This window comes from Asterias rubens, chromosome 13, assembly GCF_902459465.1.
Source record: "Asterias rubens chromosome 13, eAstRub1.3, whole genome shotgun sequence".
Classification (NCBI taxonomy): Eukaryota; Metazoa; Echinodermata; class Asteroidea; order Forcipulatida; family Asteriidae; genus Asterias; species Asterias rubens.
Window position 1 is genome coordinate 8,230,806 of NC_047074.1, and position 21,254 is coordinate 8,252,059.

Consider the following 21,254-nt stretch of genomic DNA (forward strand, 5'->3'; position numbering starts at 1 on the left):
CTACATGTACAAAGACAGTTGCAATGTCAAATAGTTCGGGGCAAGCTTTTGTATAGCAACCTCCAGATAAGCAAACCCTGGTACTTTTTTGCCGTACACATTCATTCAGAATTGTGTATGGGTATAATAGATGTTAAATTTGCATTGCCGATAAAGAATAGTAATTTTGGTTTTTAGCCATACACCGGTGTGTGTAAGCACTGTATACTCAGTACTTTCCAGAGTCCTGTGAAAAAATATCACAGGCATATTACTCGGTTGGGATTCGAACCCACGACCCTTGCAATTCTAGAGCAGTGTCTTACCAACTAGACTACCGAGATTGCCTGGTAGCTAGAGGCAGTTCAGACAAAACTTAATATTGTTAAAGGGTGTTCGTCGTCTGCTACGTAACTATGCAGAAGCTTGCCCCAAACCATGATACATAGCAGCGATTTCTACAGTCTGAGGAATTCAAATTCAAATTAAGCGGTAAGTTGTGACTAAAGCAAGTCATTGTACCAGACATTATTCAAATCTTAAATCACAAAATGTGGCTCAATGGAACTGATAAATACAATCATGGGTCTTACAGATTGAAACTAATTTTGGGGTTTTGTTGATTACCGATCTTGCCTTTAAAGCCATTGGACCCTTTCGGTTCAGAAAAAAAAAAGTTCACAGATTTACAAATAACTTACAGGGTTTACAGAAGGCAATGGTGAAAGACTTCTCTTGAAATATTATTCCATGAAATGCTTTACTTTTTGAGAAAACAGCAAAACAATGTAAATTCTCGTTAACGAGAATAACAGATTTATTTTAAACACATGTCATGACACGGCGAAACGCGCAGAAACAAGGGTGGGGTTTACCGTTGTTTCTCCCGACTCCGATGACCGATTGAGGCTAAATTTTCACAGGTTTGTTAATTGATATAGAAGTTGTGGTACACAAAGTGTGGGAATTGGATAACACTGTTTACCGAAAGGGTCCAATGGCTTTAAAAGCATATAGACCCAAACACACCGACTTGACTGCAAATCCGTCTGCGGCCAATAATCCATAATCCTGTAACCAATTTTTTTTTCTTTCCGAGCAAAGTATTTTGCGGCGAGCTTTACTTCACAACTTAACAGATATGGAAGATGTGTTCTGCACATGTCTTTCGCTTTGAAAACAAGTTTTTGTATAGGTATTCCAGATGAAGTGTACAAATAGACAAATCCAGGCCCCGATTTATGGGATCCAGCTGATGATGAAGGGTCTGTACATTGGCAGAGGAAAAAAGAAACCCTGATATCAAAGTTTTCTTTTATACATTTTGAAAACTCACTGGAAGATACATGTACAATAAGCAATTTAAGTGTTAGATTTGAATAATGTCTGGTACAATGACATGCCCTGATCAAAAGTTACACTTAAATTTGAATTCCTCAGACTATAGAGACGGTTGCTATGTCACATGACTATAGGAAAGCTCTTGCGTAGTTACATGAGATGGTGAACACCCTTAACCGACTCTGAATGGATGTTTATAGCACAATGGTACCTGCCGTCGATTTCACAAAGAGTTAGGACTCGTCTTATCTCGAGTTAGGACAAGTAACTCGTCTTAACTTAGGATTAATCTTAAGGTCTGCATGCTACAGTGCAGGGTTGGGACTCGTCCTAAGTCCTAAGATTAGTCTTAAGTTAGGAAGAGTTTTGTGAAATCGACGGCAGGGTCTGAAGAAGTAATTTTCCACGAATTTGATTTTGAGACCTGAGATTTAGAATTTGAGGTCTCGAAATCATGCAAGCAACTGAAAGCACACAACTTCGTGTGACAAGGGTGTTTTTTCTTTCATTATTATCTTGCAACCTTGACGACCGATTGAGGTCAAATTTTCACAGGTTTATTATTTTATGCATATGTTGAGATACACCAAGTGAGAAGACTGATCTTTGACAATTACCAATAGTGTCCAGTGTCTTAAAGGCAGTAATTGGTAATTGGTAATTGTCAAAGACTAGCCTTAACAGTTGGTATATCTCAACATATGCATTAAAATAACAAACCTGTGAAAATTTGAGCTCCATCGGTCATGGAACTTGCGAGATAATAATGAAAGAAAAAAACACCCTTGTCACATGAAGTTGTGTGCGTTTAGATGGTTGATTTCAAGACCTCAAGTTCTAAATCTGAGGTCTTGAAAATTACTTCTTTCTCGAAAACTATGGCACTTCAGAGGGAGCCGTTTCTCAAAATTGTTTTATACCATAAACCTCTCCCCATTACTCATCACCAAGAAAAGTTTTGTGCTAACAATTATTTTGAGTAATTACGAATAGTGTCCACTGCCTTTAAAGAAAACTCTGCAATGTGTAGCTGCCAACTCTTTCTGATACTGCAGAAAGTTCCCTGAAAATAAACCAATTTAAAAATCTTCCTGATAATGGAAACTTTTTTGCTATTATGTTGATTGTAATTCTGAAACGTCTCCCTGTTTGTTGTACAAAATCTTCCTGATTGCAAGATGCAGATATTAGGAGCTATTGCAGTGTACTCCCATTTTTGTGAAAACTCTAACTGAATTATGAGCAAACTTAAAAATATTAGAGATGCAAATTTAGCATCACTTCGTTGCAGTACCCGCTGCCAAAACATAGGATTCAAACTGCCTCTAGCTATCGGGCAATTTCGGTAGACTAGTTGGTAAGACACTGCTCTAGAATTGCAAGGGTCGTGGGATCGAATCCCACCCGAGTAACATGCCTGTGATATTTTTTCACAGGACCCTGGGACAGTACTGAGTTTACAGTGCTAACACACATCGGTGTATGGGTAAAAACCAAAATTAATAAACTTTAAAATGTTGTCTTGCAAGTTGCACTTTAAATTTCCCAGGGTAACAATGAATTATGTTTCCCAAATCGCTAAGAAAACCATTATTATTAATTGTCATGGTTTTGTCTGACGGTGTATTTCTTGACAAGTTTACTATAACCTGTAAAGTTTCTCAGATTCAAATTTGTTGGCATAAACACTGGATATGTTTTCACAAAACCACATTACTTCAAAGTATTATTTTTTCTCAAAATGCTTTATACTACTGAAAGCTGTTCTACGTGTAGGCTTACCAATAGTTTTTATTGCCATTAATTTTAAAAGTGGTTACCAAACGATATGCCTCCCTTTAAAGTATGTTACAACCTCAAATTATTTATTTTTGTTATCAATTTATTGTAACTTGTATTATTTAGTATGTTGGCATGGAAATGCTATGAGGCATAAAGATTTCAATCTACAACCTATAGAGGACACTGTTTAGGTTTATTGGTGATCCTGTCTTTGACCAATGGAGGGCTCCCTTTAGGCTCTTCATTAATTTTCCTTTTTGCCGGAGAACATCAACTTCTTTTTCTACGGACAATAGAGGGCACTGTTGATCATTTTCATTATCTGTTGCTTCAACCAATAATGAACTTTTTGCAGCAGTCAAGCCAAGCATACACAAATGCTTTTAGGCGTAGTCAAATCATAGAGCAAGGAACTTTGTCAAGCTATATCCCAATCGGATTTATTTACTCATAATTGCTATATGATGTAATTTATGGAATTGTTGAACATTTGTTGACTATGGTAGTCATGGTAGTATTTCAGACAAAAATATTTCTGTGGATAAGTTGCTATTGGTATGAACTTTATAATCAGTGAGCTTTCAGCTTGTCCTTTGTTTTGAAGCAGAAAATGTCAATATTTTTTGGGGAATCAGAAGAGGCTGCATGTAGGAGTACTCTCCATTCCTCGTTGATAACCCAGGTCAAAATTCTAGTTGAACCTAGTTTAACTGTGTTTAACTGGAACTAGTTGAAAACCAGTTGATAAACTAGTTAAATACAGTTAAAACCAGTTGGTTTAATATGGAAAATGGACAGACACCAACTGGTTTATAATTTCAACCTAGTTGAACTCAGTTAAACCTAGTCCAAACCAGTTGGTTAATATGGAAAATGGACGAGTTTGGTCACTATCCAGTTGAACCAGTTGACCCCAGTTAACTGGTTCAACTGCAATTTTGACCTGGGAACTTCAAACCCAACCTGCCCAGTGTGTCTTAGATCATAGATTGTCTCTAAACCCACATCATTTTCTCAATATTTGTTCTGAAATATCTGTTATTAATGTTATAATTGTCTTGTGTTTTACTATTTTGATGTAAGGTCTTTTCGCCATTTTAATCATGTCTTGTCTTGTCTTGTCTGTTTAAATAATTTTATTGTGCAATTTTGTGTAATTTAATGTTTTTATCCATCCTATCATTGGCGCTTGCACCATTGGATGTGCTGAATTACAATGAAATAAAATCAAATACAAATACATTTTTTATTGCTCATTTTACAGAGATGGAGGAGGCGGTACTTCAAGCTTAAAGGGAGGAATCTTTATTACGCCAAAGAAAGCACAGTAAGGAAGTTTTACTGCAAAAAAATTCCCCCAACCCTCTGCTAACCCTTAAAAAAAAAAAATTAAAACTACCAGCTATGGATGCATCAACTGAAATTTGTTTGTAGCGCTGCTACATGTACTATTACTAGAAGCAGGGGAAAAGGCTTACTAGCCTTCAGAGCCCAACTTCATGAAGATGTTAAGCAGAAAATACCGCTGGACAAATTTCTTGCAAAGAGCGCCACAGCAAAAGCATAGGCGGCAATTGCTGTGGGTGCCAGAGCCAGGGAGGGGGTTATGTTGAGACATGCCGTTTAATTGTTTCTATCACTCCCGAACAGAGATATTGACAAAATATCTTGAAAAAAATAGGGACACCGCCAACATGGGGCTAGATAGCTCAGTTGGTAGAGCACTGGTACATTAATCCAGAGGTCGTTGGTTTGAATCCCACTGTAGTCAATTCTTTATTCAACCACAAAAATCTATCGCTTCCGATCGCAACTAATAAGCCCATCTGTAAAAGGAGCAGATGACAAATACACTTTCAAGGAATAAAAACAGAACACTTTAACCCAGTCTTTACAGTCACAGTGGCCAAACCACAAACAAATACACAAACCACGTACAGGAAGCCAGTTGCCAGACGTCTAGGTAAAATTCCCAAAAATCTAAATGGTTAAACAGAATCTTTGACTTCCGTTTAACTGTTTCAAGCCTCGCTTGACATGCTTGAAGGGGAAGCTGAATTGAGAAACTGAAGTTTGTGCTCAAATCTGGCAGAAGGCACCACAGCAAGAGCACAGGGCTCTGCGGTAATTGCTGTGAGTGCCTGGGGTCGATTTCACAAAGAGTTAGGACTCGTCTTATCTCGAGTTAGGATTAATCTTAAGGTCTGCATGCTACAGTGCAGGGTTGGGACTCGCCCTAAGTCCTAAGATTAGTCTTAAGTTAAGAAGAGTTTTGTGAAATCGACGGCAGGGCTAGGAGGTTTGCACCATTTCTATTGATTCCAATCAGACCTAATGAGCCTACATGTATCTGTAAAAAGAGCAGCTAAATGTCAATTACACTTTCAAGGATAAGAATTGAACACTGTAACCTAGTCATGACAGTCCATAAACTGCAAACAAATAAACACAAACCATGTACAGGAAACCAGTTGCAAGTAGTACGTCTAGACAAAATTACCAAGCACCAAGCCTCAGCGTGATTAAACAACTAGTTTAAAAACCTCTTTACCGCATTTGAATTCTTGAAGCATCCCTTCTTAGCAACAGACGCAGCTGCCACTTACGACATGGCCTGAGCAGCTCTATAGATGGTTCCTTCCCTCTGCTTTTACTGAACATATTTTGGTCATTCAAACCATCTACAAATATAGGGTTGTAAAACACTATGTCAAGTCCTAAAAAAAGGGATTGGAAAACAGGCCTAATGTTTCGTTTTTTAAAGGGCAAGGTGTGTTCTCCTTTGTAAAGGACACTTTTATGAGGAAATTGTATACTTCTATAGACCTTATAATGTAATGACGTCATCCAGCTGCCTTCTTTGAGGTAAAATTATGATGAAACAATAGAAATGCACAGATTTATATGCTCTTCACACAGGATTGGCCAGTGCACAACTAAGCCTAGGCAACTAGTGCGACTAGTGTCAAAGTCGCGATTATTGATTGCTTATAGGTTGAGTCGCTTCTACTATGTGCTTCAACTACTCAAGTTAATCGTGCCGTCACAAGTACTAGTTGCAACTAGCAGCGTTGTGGCGACTACTTAAGGCCCCACTAGTCAATTAGTGAATTTCACTAGTCGCCCAGGCTTATGAACAACTGCCTTTTGACCTCAAAGCGAGGGCGCCCTACTGAAATGACATGCACATTAAGTCTTTTAGGTATGTTTCAAGGGGTACCTAGGCAATAACCAGGGACAAGCCTCTGTGAACATTGTGAAGTATTAGGCCTGGGAACATGGGCGTCTCAGATAGGATTTGAACCAACGATCTTATGAAATGTAGAGCAAATGTGACTCTTACGTATCTTTTTTCTTCCCTCAGTCTCACATCTTCGAGGAAGTTGACCTACGAGAGATCAGCGTGGCTGAGAGCAGCACCAAAAACGTCAATAATAGTTTCAGGGTAAGTCAAGGGAATCTTTATTCATGATGCATAAATACCTTAGACAGTTTCACTATTCCTATTGGTGGAGAGCGCATCACGTGGGGGTGTTTAAACCTTTGATAATGACCAGTAAAAAGTGTTGAAACATGGGCGTGACACGCGAGTTTGCGCCTGTGCTTATAAGACATTTACTTCATTCCTATTGGTCGGGAGCAACGGCCGGAACAGTTGTGCCACATCACGCGATACGCGCGACGCGCACCGCAATCTCCTTATAAGGAGTTGTTTACCCGAGGGCCTTACCATTTCATAGCTGGAGGGGTCTTGTGTTGAAAGAAATCATTGAACAATTATAATTTTTGCATTTATTTTACTTTTTGACCAAAAAGTGTTGATGTTTTTTGACCGAAAAGGTATTTGTGAATGGGAATCAAAGTGTGTTGAATCGGTTTTCAACTAGTGGTTTAAACCCGCCGAGGCCTGGTTCTTGATAATTTACCTCGACTTCGTCCCGGTAAAATTATCAAAACCTCTTCACCACACATTGATTCCCTTATTCGTGCAGTAATAAATCATTTGGTATGCAGTCTATAATGCACAGTTTTTGCACACTTGTTTGGTTCTTTAATCAGTTCGTTTTGCAGGACACACAAACCTGCAAAAAACACTCTTATGCAACATGCAGTCAGCGCGACATTATTGACCTTATTATATTATGTTTATTTATTTTTCGAGTAATTACTAAAGGTACATTGTGTTGCCTTCCCTTTAATTAAAAGCTGATGCCATTGTAACGTTGTTTTAATCCAATTAATTTTACTCTTGAAGGTGACTTGAAAACACTCTCACTAGATATTTGCAGGTTTTAAAGACACTTAACACTTTTGGTAATTACTCAAGATAATTGTAAGAATGAAAATGTACTTCGTAATGAACAATGGAGAGCTGTTGATAGTATTAAACATTTGTAAAACATTGAGAGAAACTGCATTTTTAGGCATCTGAAAGTAAACAAATGTGTGCAACAAGGGTGTTTTTTCTTTCATTATTCTCTAAATAAATTCACAGATTTGTTATTTTGGGATGCACCACAATTCTGGCAACCCCTTGGTCAAGAAAGAGTATAAAGTGAAGCTATATTTTTTAGTGAAACTTTATTTTTTATTATAGACCGATCAAGGCGCGCAAGAGCTGGGAGCCGCCATGCCCTGCGCGCCATTGCTGGGGTGTCATTGTGCCTAGTTTTGTGCACAAAAACACGAGTAAATCGTTTTCCTTTTCACTTTTTATGGGAATTGAATGTCTTCCTCAATAATCTATGAAATTTCCTTGATATGGCTGCTTGATATAACAACGTACTACATACTTGATAAATTTTTTAAATGAAGGAGAAAGTAAAATACTGAAATTCTGACAAAATTCTTTGCCGATGTACCGCATTTTAGCTACTTTTATTCAGTTTCCACGTCTTTGACCCCTAACTCGCCTAAGACAAGCACCTTTTTCAAGATGATTCGGCTTATATTTTGTTGCAAATATTTGTGGTCAGTGATCTACATTGGTATATCATGATGTCCTGTTAAGGAAATTGTGTTATTCGTTGAGGAAAACATTTAATTTACATAAAGAGTAACAAGAAACATGATTTCCTCATGTCTTTGTGCAGAAAACTTGGCACATGTGCACCCCAGCAATGGCGCGCGGTGCTAAACACTTGCGCGCCCGGTGCGCGTCGGATCGGCCTGTATGATAATGAAACCAAGGGTGCCTTATAAGTACAATGAATCACTGTAGCTCGCAATTTATATTGCTCAAGAACACAAGTGCTATGATCGGTACTCAAACCCACGCTCTGGTGAAAATGATGGCTAACCTGCGCTACACATAACTTCAAATTTCCTTCCCATTTCGGGTTGGTGTGCGTCAGACTGGAAAAGAAAAGCCAGAGCAATCGGGACGGAAAACGGAAACTCCGTCCTGGTCGCAATTCCTGTTTGGTTCTGTACATCAAAATTGTCAATCTCAAACAATTTATTTTTGAAAGGATTCCCTTTTTTGAATTGATTAAGAAGAACAAGAACTCCCCATTGAAAAGCATTTCGACAGTGGCAATTTTGATGTACACAAAAACAAAATTTTCAGGAAGATCACATGCCCTATTCCAAATCAAAAACAACATTGCGAGAAGACCACATGCCCCATTCCAAATCATTCAGAATCTCTCCTCCTTTCATCCTGCTTCCCAGAATAGCTCGATGAACAAAATACAGCCCCAGCGTAAACATCAGTGTACTTTTCCTCTCTCTCAGGCTGATACGCTGACCGTGTTTGAAAACATTGATGTACTTTTCCTCCTCTCTCTCTAAGTCTGATACGCTGACCGTGTTTGACGTTTGCTTTCTTAATTCTCAGGTGATTACTCCATTCCGAACGCTGATCCTCTGCACTGATACACGGAAGGATATGGAGGAGTGGATTAGTGCCTTCAAGTCTGTCGCTAATAGAGAGTTTTACGAGGTAAGGATGTTTTTCTTTAGAAGTACTTTCTCATTCATACTAGACTTGTGGACAAGTCGTTAAATGTTTGTCGCGGTGATAGTGCTCCGACTCTCCGAGACTGCTGGCCCCGTGATTGCTCTCGTGATTGCTCTCGTGATTGCTTTCGTGATTGCTCTCGTGATTGCTCCCGTGATTGCTCCCTTGATTTGGGAATAGCGGTCGGGCAATCAGCAGATCATGCGAGAGCAGTGATCTTAAGCGAGCACCGCCACAACTCGACTATCTCACGGCATGGGACCATTAACGACTTGTCCACAAGTCTACATTCATACCTCTCCTGTGTCTTACTTTAAAGAGAAAGCATACCTTTGGTTCTTGAAACATTTGAGTGTTTTATATTTTTTTGCAAAGGTTGTTAAAGGTTGTCAAGTTTTTGAGATATCACGGAAAATCTGGAGCACTTATGTCCATGCAGGAAGAATTATCCCTTATAAGAATACATAATCTGAGAAGTCTTACCGACAGTAGCACTTCTCAGATTCAAATTTTGGGCATAAAATTGATTTTTTTTTACTACATAAAAACATTACTTCGAGGTGAAATGTCTCTCAAAATGCTTTATAATTTAGAAAGAGTTGTTATTGGCATTAGTTGTGAGAGTGATTACCAAAGGTATGCGTATACTTTCCCTCTAAAGCCAATTAGAAAAACAACTTCTTTCAGTGCCTTGAACAAATAAGTGGCTTATCTCCTACAGGGATAAAGAAGATCAATTTGGTTTGTCTGCCTGCGTCTGTAAATCCTCAATCCTGATTGGTCAACAGCCTTGAAGTATTATCAGACAAGATAGTGTTCCTACTTTTGACTGATTTCCAATTTTGGGGCCTCAGAAAAATAGTGAGATTGTTTGTAATAGCCTTAAAAACTCTGTAAAAGCTAGCCTTTTGTCAAGGCTTTTGTGGCTTGGATTGGCTTTGTAGAGCTGCGATCCCAAGCGACTGGAAGTGAAGACCACGTACGCGAGTCAAGTGGCAAAGCCACGAGAGCCTTTTACAACTGGTTTGCGTTTTTTTGTATATGAATTATTCATTGAGTATGAAACGTGCATTCATAATAGTATCTTGCTCAAGGATACAAAAGCAATAATCGGGATTTGAACACAACACTCTGCTGATCAGAAACACCACATGTGATAAAGCAATGAATTCTAAGTGCTTCCGAAGTCATGCCAATTTTTTGTTATGGCATCGGTGTAAACAGATATTTGATTTTTTTTTTAGTTCCGACTGTTTTTCTAATTAAAGCGTTTGCTACCCCACGGTTGCCTTGCTTCTAATTGTCCCAAGAAAAGAGACAGTAATTTAATTTCAACATATGGAGAAGAAGAGTTTTGCAGTGTAATATAATGCTGAGAGGGCAAATTCTCATCACTAGCATCTGGTAAATCTTGAAGAAATCCTTCAAAGATTGCTACGATGGTTGAACTTTGTATTCAAACAGTATACACAATGTATGTCAACACAATTGTTTTGTACAAAAGGTCACAAGTGCTCTGTAGGCTTATTTGAAACACTATGTATCTCCACCCCCTTCCTCCCACGGCCCACACCCCCAAGTTTACATCAACTCAATCAACTTGAAGAAACAAAAATAATCAGATCCTCCCAACATTTCTCCAATCAAATCTCGAAAGTCTCATTTTACCCTCTCCTAAAAAATAAAAATAATAATAATCAACATTTTCCCATTTTCTCAGTTTTCAAATTTTCCCATTAGAATATCCCATAGAGATGATAATTAAGACCTAAGAGCTTGGTAGAACCTTCAGCTCCACGCTATGACGTACAACACTCGGCTACTAAAGCCATTACCCGTTTTGTTTTCCCTCAAGCCCCATAGTCCCCTGTGCTCTCATTACCTGCTTTTCCTTTGTACTTCAATGTTTCTGTTTTCCTTATTTCCATTTAACGTTCTTGAGTTCAAGGAAAGTATATGACGTAAATCCCTTCAATTTTCAATCTTGGAAGGAGAGGAAAAATGTCTTGTTTTTTTTAGTTTTTAAGTAAAGGGTTTTGATAACTTTATGTAGATCAAGTTTTCGGCCATGACATGAATCCCTGCTCGTGAATGAAAATGTGTAATAGAGCCACGTAAATACGTTGTACATACCACAATCATTTTCGTCTGAGACGATTTTTAAAAAATATTTTTTGTGTGACATTGTTTTACTGATTTCTCAAAAACTACAGCACACCATCAAGTAATATTTAAAGGGAAGCTAGTCTACCATCATTATCTTCAATTTGTGTGTAATGTAAATGTGTGGACTTCATGTTTTATGCTGTACATAAAGTACCCAAACACTTTAAACCAAATTTCATGAAGCTGCTAAGCACAGATATGTGTTAGCACAGAACAATCTTGCTTAGAGAGACACAGGTTACTGGCGAAATACATGTACATGCACCATTGTTAGTTTGTATTGATGTGGCCAGTGCCCTGCTAAATATTTTGCTTAGCAAAGACATTTGAAAACAGCTCTGAAATAAGACCCTGTTGGATTTGTCAAAATTGTTTCTTAGTTTTCTTAACTTTAATGGAGAACTCAGTCAGACTAACTATAGGTACTGGGTATTGAGTAAATTCTAACAAATTAATTGGTTGCACTATATTAAAGCCATTATACACTTTCAGTACAGAAAAAAAAAAAGAAAACAAAAAAAATAGTTCACAGATTTACAAATAACTTACAGAGTTTACAGAAGGTAATGGTGAAAGACTTCTCTTGAAATATTATTCCATGAAATGCTTTACTTTTTGAGAAAACATTTCACAGGTTTGTTATTTTATATAGATGTTGTGATACACAAAGTGTGGGCCTTGGACAATACTGTTTACCGCAAGTGTCCAATGGCTTTAAGCATCTATGGAAAGTGATGTCAAATAAACAAAAGTTGACTGCACCATCTGCCCATATTGCAGGTTACAAAATTGCAAAACGTTATCAAATTCCATCAGAAGCCAAAAAATTCTACGCCTGACAAGGACAAACTGTTGACAACGAACACCTTACATGATTTCTATCTCTTAGTGCTTTGGCCCAGATTTTTTTTGGAAAGAAACCTAAAATCGTTTGTGACGCCAGTGCAGCAAGGTTGTTCTTTACTCTGGGCAGTCCCAGTAGACTTGAGGCTTAGTCTCATACTCAAGGCTGGCCTCTCATCCATTTTGCTTGTGAATTTAACATGGTCTTAGTGACTTGCAGTCAGGCTTATCCCTGGGACTTTGGTGACTCGGCTTGAGACCAGGGGGGGGGGGGGACAGTTGAAAACGTGCAACTTGAGCTACCTTAGTTGGTGCCCATGTCAATTGTCATTTTATAAAACAAATGGAATCATTTCTGTCATTGTATTTTCTACTCAGTTTGTTTCAGCCATGCATGTCAGGGATTTCTAGTTTTGTTCAAGTCTGTGACCCAATTTCATGGCTCTGCTTACCGCCGAATACTGCGCTTATGATCTCCATTTTCTGCTTGCCAAACTTCTAGGCTAGGTGTGTAGGCGTAGAATGCCTAGTAACGTGGAGAACGCCTAGCACGAGCCAAAATTCCCTGCTTACCCATGAAATACTTTTGCGGTAAGCGCAGAATTCGCAGGACGTGACCTTAGGTTCCCTGTAGCGATTTGCGTTCACGGACGCGGACAATGTCAGGGACCAAACTTGGAGAATAGTGCAGTGACTTTTCTTGTTGGAAGCTCCTTATATAAAGAGATTTTATGAATTTGAGAAGGTGGACAGAAGTAGCTAGATATGGCCAAAATTGTAGAAATGTTCCGCGCAACAATTGGGAGGAACCAGTGTTATGATTATTTTAACTTTTAATGGGACTTTGGGGGAATCATTCTTACATCATGTAGTGTTTCAGCTCTTTTTTAAAGGGTCCGCTCACAGGCCTGAATATACATGTACTCCATTTACCAGAAGCTCCAAAGTATGCAAAACCCTCTTTTATGAAACATATGCTGACCGCACTAATGACCTTATCGTACTGAGCCGATGTGATGAGGTCCACAGGGTATTAATTGGAGAATGAAATAGAGATTGATATTACATCCAGAAGGCTGACACGTTAATAACGAAAGGTCAGTCAGAAACCTTCTTACATGCTATTCAAATTAACTGGGTAACTGGGTATCTTGGCCACGATACCCCGTTTTCAAAAAGTGAAATAATTCCCGTTCTGTACTTCTCAATAAACACACCAAAGAGCTGCCATTTCTCCCTTGAAATTTAGTTTTTTTCCCCATGCAATTGGTGAGTTTCGAAGATTCAAATTTCCTTGGTGTCTGTTCGTCGCCTTGCTGTAAAGCATCAATGGATTCAAAATTCTTGATGAAAATACGGTCACAACATGTAGACACTGTATTCAGCTGGAAGTTTCACATATAACCTTGATTACATCTTTCTTGAAAGTTTGGCCTATAAATCAGCATCATGTTAACAAAAACCATTCTACATCCATATCTTAAAGGAAGAAAAGTATTTAAGAAATTACTTCTTGGAAGTGCGGATCTTAAAACAACAACTGGTTTACATGAACGCAACTCAGCATTTTGGTCAGTGTACTCCTCAAAACCAAATCAAAACAAAATAATCCGATCATCGGTGATAGATTGTTTCATTCACAGACAAATATTGACCAATAGTAAGATCAGATCTCGCTCATCACCCCCCACCCCCCTCATTGAAATAAACTCATCTCACCCCCCTGCTTAAAAAGTAGACTGTCCCATATATACGATCTTCCCCCAAATGTCCTCGTATAATAAAAAAGTACACACATATGAAGTGTCGGGCTCACATGCTGTAGACTGTCAAACACTAAAGAATCTCCGCTAACAGCCCTCTGATCATAGTGCGCTAAATTCTTAAAGTGGACTGATAAAGCCAAAGAGGACAGGAGGACAGGAAATTACTCGTAGGGTCAGTCATGGAGGGTAACAATAATGGGTTCTGCGCTTCGGACTCGGAGGAGAAAACGGTGAGTTGTTGTTGATGATGCTGGAGATAGAATCTGATGCCTTCCCGGCGTGAATCAAATATAGTGTGACATTAACTGACGACGGAGCAGTGTTGAGTGAAATTGGAACAAATTTGTCGAGTCAATCTTGTCGAATTAATTCGCCAAATTGAATACCAACCAACCCTTGATCACGAAGCAGTTAATCTTTGGCGTATCCATGTAAATTATTTCCACTTAGATTACCTAGTGGAAAATATTTAATATCGAGATAAGAATTTGAATTAAAATTTAGGTACTGTAGAATATCTAGTGTATTTTGGCTTTAATCAGCGAGAGGAAAATGCTTTAAAATGCCCGGTGCGATAAATAATCAGTCTAAAAAGTATATCAGATTGACAAGTAACAAAATAATAATAACAAATCTGGTATCTAGAAAAAAACTATTCACTGCGCTAAAAAGAATGACCAGGGGAAAAATCAATGGTAGGCTTGACTGAAGAGGTAAGTTTTGAGATTGGATTCGAATGAAGAAATGTCAGGTTGTGATTGAAGGATGAGAGGCAAGCCGTTCCACAGGCGGGGGGCTGCAACCGAGAGACTTCTATCTCCAAGTGCAAGTGTTATTTTCATTTTAATAATGATAATAACTATTATTATTATTATTGGTTCTTATATAGTGCTCATATCCGTCACTCAGCGACACACAAGGCACTTCAGCATTCAGTATTTATTGAAAAATCAAATAATATTGCATGGCATTGAAATTGAAAAAACATACTTGATTAAAGACAGCTCAAGGACTGATCAAATTTGAATTAAAATAAAATTGATAAAATCGATAAAATTTGCCACCAAAATTATAAAGAAAAACAAATGGAAAATAGTGTGTAAAAAGTATTAAAAAAATAAGGTATTCGAATGTTGCATCCTAAGTAAACAATAAACATAGTACACAGGTAAACATTAATCAATAGTACAAATATGTAGAAAGACAAAAAAAAAAAAAAAACAGATTAAAAAAACCATCCATTAAACAAATTACGAAAAAACAATTGGTGCTCGTTAATTAATTAAATTCACTTCATATATAAAAAATGTCAATAGCTAACAAAAATCATCCCAACCATATTTTATTACACTTTTTACAAAATTGCAGGAAAAATCACAAATTGTTGGAGTCTTCACTCTCATAAATTAATTAATTAATAACAATAATAAAACAGTATTTATATAGCGCAGTATGAATAAAAAATTCCTCAAGGCGCTTAACAGCAAAATGAAAAGCAGTTGATAGCCCAAATATGCAAGTTTATTATATTGAAAAGAAAAGTCACAAGTTTGAGATATTTGTATCCAAGGGAAATGATTGTGAATTGCAAGATAAATATTCAGACACAAAAAAATATAAAATAGATAATGACAAGTACAAGTGCTATCAACGACATGCGTTTCATTTTGCCAAATGAAATAAAATTGTACATCTCACGTTAATCGAATCATGTTTAAGAGTATTTGAAAAATGTTGGGTGTTAGAGTTCACCTAACTCCGTTTACAGAGAACAATTCGACCCAGATTGATGTCTTTAAGAATCAGCCATTCTCGTTCAGCAATCCTCACAGATTCTTTGATGTTTTTAAAGGCGCTTTACACTATTTGTAATAATTACTCAAAATAATTGTAAGCATAAAACTGACTTGGTAACAAGCAATAGAAAGCTGCTAAGTTCAAAAAAATTGTGAGAAAAAACTCCCTCCGAAGATACATAGTTTTTGAGAAGGAGGTAATTTCTCACTCAAAAGTTAAAAGACTTCAGTCCTGAAGCCCCTTTTTAGGCATCTGAAAGCGAAAAAATTTGTGCAGCAAGTTTTTTTTCCTTTTCTTTCATCATACTCTTGCAACTTTGATGACCAATTGAGTCCAAATTTTCCACAGGTTCGTTTTTATGTTGGGATACACCAAGTGAGATTACTGGCCTTTGACAATTACAAAAGGTGTCCAGTGTCTTTAAGATCAGCCATTCCCGCCCAACACTCATTCCTCAGTCACAGCTTCCTTGATGGTTTTGCGACCATGGTTCCTCATCAGTCACTGCCCCCAAGTCATTCCATCCCAGTGACTCAACGTCAAAGCACGAGGCCGATGGACAGACAATCCCTGGGGTGAACTACCATGGTAACCCAGCTGTCATGGTTACCTACACCCACAGCTGTGTATTGGCGGACTTGTGACTTGGAGGAACCAGTTGTCGTTAGTAACATGGCTACTGAACGCGCACCTTGACTTTAACATACTTTCTTCCTCTTGTATAGAAGTAAACCCCCTCCCCTAAAATCCTCTATAAAGAATTCCTGAGATTCTAGTTACACAATAAAGAAGCACTAGGGGGAGTACTGGCCAATATTGAGCACCAAATGAATGTGACACAACCACATGTGCAGTCTAGTCTGGCACTCTGTGTGCGCATATGCAGTGTTTTCGGGAGGCGGGGTTTGGGGGGGGGGGAGAGTTGAGGGGGGTGGGGGGTGGGGGGACACACAGAAAATGGTTTAAAATTGCGAGAGGTCACAACTCTCTTAATACACAGCTCCACTACCACCATCCCAAACCCAGACTCAGAATGAGAGAAAAAAAAAAGATGGAAAGTTTTGGGGTACATGAAGGGCTCCAAGGTTATAATGCTCTCATTTTCCAAAAGATAGAGTCCTTTCCAAAAGATAGATTCTAACCTGATGTTAAAACGGATTCAAATTGCAGAATCTTGAAACAGGTCTGATCCTGCTTTTTCCCCCGACTACACCAGCTGTTAAGGCCCAGTCACACAGGCCCCGATAACGAGAACGAGAACGATAAAAATGCACGCCCTCGATTGGGTGAATAAGCGTGGGTGTATTCTGCGTGGAGCAATTCAACCAAGCGAGTTCGTGCATTTTTATCGTTTTCGTTCTCGTTATCGGGGCCTGTGTGACCGGGCCTTTAATCCCCATTGATAGAGAGAGTCGGAATAGTTGTTTGGTCACATCTACACCATTCAATATCAATGAATCAGACAGCGACGTGGGCTTTACCACATCAACCTTTTATGGACAGAGCTGGGGATAACATTCTGTCGCCAAAACCAAGAGATAATAATAATTTGGGGGGCTAATCATCCTTACTCGCAGCTAAGAGCTGAATTGCGAAGGACGCGGCTACAACGTGTTCGAGAAGCAGGCATGCAAGGGCGCATTCAGCTGCCAGCCACATCAACCCATTATGACCACGGAGCACAGCCAAGATCGAAAGTGTTTGGTTTTTTTTCCTAAAGGGAGGAAAACCGGATAGTCTGGGAAACCCTCGTGGCACAGCAGAGAACCAACGCACAACTCAACTCACATATGGCCCCGACCGGGAATCGAACCGGGGTCACCTTGGTGAGAGGCGAGCACTTTACGCACAAGCCAACCGTGCCACCCGAATGATGGGTGGGAGAGAGTGAGAGAGGGAGTCACTGCCATAATTTTCATCCTTGGTCAATATAACCTTTGATCATACTGCCGTCCTGCAGAACAAAACGTGGCATTCATTAGACGCAATTAGTATTCTATGCTTGTTTACGCAAAACATGGCTTATGAAGTGGGTGGGAATTTTTACCATACAGTAACGTTGCTGGTCATTTTTATGGTATTACGTACGCCTACACTTAACAATCTGAAAGGGGATTATAGTGCGGGTAAACATCACTGGGTAAATATCACTTAAAGGCACTGGACACCTTTGGTATTGTCAAAGACCAGTATTGTCACTTGGTGTAACCCAACATACACATAAAATAGCAAACCTGTGAAAATTTGAACTCAATTGGTTGAAGTTGCGAGATAATAATGAAAGAAAAAACATTCTTGTCGCACATTTAAAATATTTTAGTGAGAAATTATTTCTTTATCAAAAACTACGTCTCTTCAGAGGGAGCCGTTTCTCACAAAGTTTTACACCATCAACAGCTCTCCATTGTCCATTACCAAGTGAATTTTTATGCTAATAATTTTTTTTTAAAGGAATTACCAATAGTGTCCAGTGCCTTTAACAACCTGAAAAGGATTAAAGTACAGTTGAACATCGCTGGGTAAATGTCACCCAATGTTCTTGCATAAGTTCATTGAGATCAAGAAACTCATCTTTAATGCATTTATTTTTGACTTCAGCCGCCCACTGGATGTTGATCTAAAATCTTGTTAAGTCACTGCAATGTGGTTATCTCAACAAACCTCCACAGCAAAAACAAAATTTAAAATTAGTAATTATCCCCCCTCCCAAAATTCAATCTGTAAGCTCATTAGTAACAGCATCCAAACCAAAAACAAAATAGTTGAATAATAAGCCATGATGGCAGCCATTCTGAAAATGTTGACAATTTTGAAAATTACTAGTTCTACATTTGTACCTTAATCATTTTTCAAATAACAAATCTGCGATGGCCCTGCAGCCAAATATCTTTCTTGTGACACACTCTTACTGTATGCCAGATTCCATGTTTGTTAATCAAAGGTTTCGTTTCCCCAAATATTTCTGGTATCTGTCCCACTATATATTATAATGTTATCATTTTTCACAACGATTTTGTGAACTAACTTGCAAAACAGAAAATTTTTCAAGTGAAGAAAACTTGTATTGGAAATTTCCATGTACACAGATGTGGCTTACAAATCATGACTTGGAGTTTGGTGACAGCATTTGTACAAAACCATTTCCGTACAGAACTATTTCGTTGGAAAAAGTAAATTTACGTTTAATAATAATGTTGAGCCTTAAGAAATTATTGGGTAATTTTTTTTAGTCAAAAAAAAAAAGCCACACAGGAAAATGTTCAGGATAGAGAAAAAACATTTGGTTTGCTAATTGTTTACATTTATTGACTTGAAAATCAGCACTTCTATTTTGTTGTCTTGAACCAAACAACCGTGAAGGAAGAAAACAGATTCTATGTTCAGTCTCCATGAAATAAACTTGTTTAAAATAGAACAACATATATTTATAGGATGCAAAGAGCAATCTTTTAAACAAATATAGGAGGAGAGATTTTATTTCCAAATAGTGCAGAATTAGAGCAACCATAAATACAAATATTAATAGTAAACTTGCGGGTACAACCATGGGAAAAAAAAGAAGAAAAAAAAAAAAAAAACTCTTTCGAAGTAGTGGTAGCTCTGAAAAGAGCCGGTTTGGTCTCGATGTTTCGAACACTATACTCTGCTCGTCTTCAGGAGAAGTGCTGAATTGATGATAAATCGCCTGAGCGAAATGATTGCTCAGAAGTTGTAGAGTGGCATCTTTTATCTTCTAATGAGAAGTCATTAGAGCAAACGTTAACAGATTTACCACCTAAGGAGGCAAAACAGAGGTAAGCCCAATTCATACTTCATGCGAATGTGATGCGATATTGACGTCACAAGTTTGCAGCAAACAAATGGGAAGAGTTCAACTGTGCTGAACACCTGCGAAAGAGTGTTAGCAAAAAGAGAGCTGTGACGTCAAATTGGCTTGCGCAGGAAGTATGAGCAAGGCATTACGAGACAAAAGCTAAGCAACAACCAAACATTGGTATCGAAAATAATATGAAATAAAAAAATTATCTAAAACAAATGATTCAGTTTGAATAAGTTTTCCAATTTTGGAAAAGGGAAACAATTCCCGATGGCTTGTAACTGATCTTACAATCGCTTGAAGGACATTATTACTGGAGGAAAAAAACTGAAACCTGTCATTACAAAATGTCACAACTCACATTGGAACACCCAGGCAATCTCTACTAATTAAGAAAAAAACAGAATTGAATTTTAACGAGCGAAAAAGCTCAGTTAATTAAAGAATAATGATGAGTGCATTTAACAAGTAGGCAACCAATTAGCAGTGCATTGAGAAAAGAACAAAAAGCAATACAACAGAATGGAAATGACAGCCAGTGGAATTAACAGGAAGCTGCATTGTTTGCCTGACGATGTAACGTGTACCCCACTTGCTAACAAACGCTGATTAAATAACCAAGACGTGACGTCAGGCACCTTCGCGAGTGGGATACCTTAGCCCAGGAGGCGACTTGCATATCGATCCACATGCATATTACAAAATTGTCTCTCGAAGAAGTAGCAGGGGAAAAAAATCTGTGTGGGAAATTTGCCGGGTTATTTGTGGCAGTCACGTCGGTGCTTGCAAGTTTGGAAGAGACGTGCTTTGTCGCGATCAAAGAAAGCTAGCGTCTGTCATTTGATTAGATGCCGTTTCTAGCGGTTCATGTCATTGTGTGTTAGCTCGAGTCCACCTTTGAAGGCTTTCTATCTGGAAGATTATTCTGTGTGCTTTGGATACCTTAATGAGATACTGGCAGTACGATTAACCCTTTGGTTTCGTACAAATGGAGGTAGGGTTGTTTTGCTTTGGTTTTTGTATGTTTTGTTTTGGTTTTTCGACAGCATTTTTTTCATACCTGTACTTTGTATGTAAAATAAATGGCATAAAATTGTATGTTTTTTTTATTTGAAAAACTAATTATTCAAACCCTTGTTTTGAGGTAGGGTTTAAGAATAATGCATTATTTTTCATTGGTAAAAAAATATTTACGAAAGTATTTGCAACAAAGCAATCTGGTGGTACCTCGATTCTCAAGGAAGTTTGGAGACCGTGCTTTTTCCGTCGCTGGTCCCCGCAACTGGAACTCACTCCAAAGGATATCCGGAAAGCTAATCTTCTGTATAACAGTTTAAATGACTCTTAAAAACACATCTGTTTATTCGTCCCATCTAATGTGTTTTTGATTCTGTCACTAAATGTATTTATGCTCATTATTCATTATTCTCTTTTGGGTTTTTGGTTGCATTCTCCCTAGCGCTTTGTATCCTTTGGTTAAGGCGCTCTATAAACACAGTTATTATTATTGTTATTATTATAATTTGGTTTGTAACCCTTTTGTCCACTCCTTTTTTAAAAGGGATCTGTCTGGAAGATTATTCTGAATGGTGTGGATATATTAATGAGATACTGCCAGTAGTACGATAGTGGACACTATTGGTAATTACTCAAAATAATTATTGGCATAAAACCTTTCTTGGTGACAAGTAATGGGGAGAGGTTGATGGTATAAAACACTGTGATGAACGGCTCCCTCTGAAGTGCCATAGTTTTCGAGAAAGAAGTAATTTTCCACGAATTTGATTTCGAGACCTCAGGT

General features: G+C 38.2%; 1 protein-coding gene across 5 annotated transcripts in view; it reads left to right on the forward strand.

Annotated features, from left to right (window-relative positions):
* LOC117298554 (diacylglycerol kinase delta-like) overlaps positions 1-21,254 on the forward strand; it is a 71,537-nt gene that overhangs the window by 12,437 nt on the left and 37,846 nt on the right. For 3 of the 5 annotated variants that reach the window (XM_033781869.1, XM_033781871.1, XM_033781872.1), the window contains exons 2-4: positions 4,367-4,429; positions 6,467-6,547; positions 8,942-9,046. In XM_033781869.1, the coding sequence (XP_033637760.1) occupies positions 4,367-4,429; positions 6,467-6,547; positions 8,942-9,046 (249 nt within the window). Of the gene's footprint in view, positions 1-4,366; positions 4,430-6,466; positions 6,548-8,941; positions 9,047-13,872; positions 14,070-20,332; positions 20,448-21,254 lie in introns of those variants that run through there. The other 2 variants (XM_033781873.1, XM_033781874.1) reach the window with 2 other exon arrangements.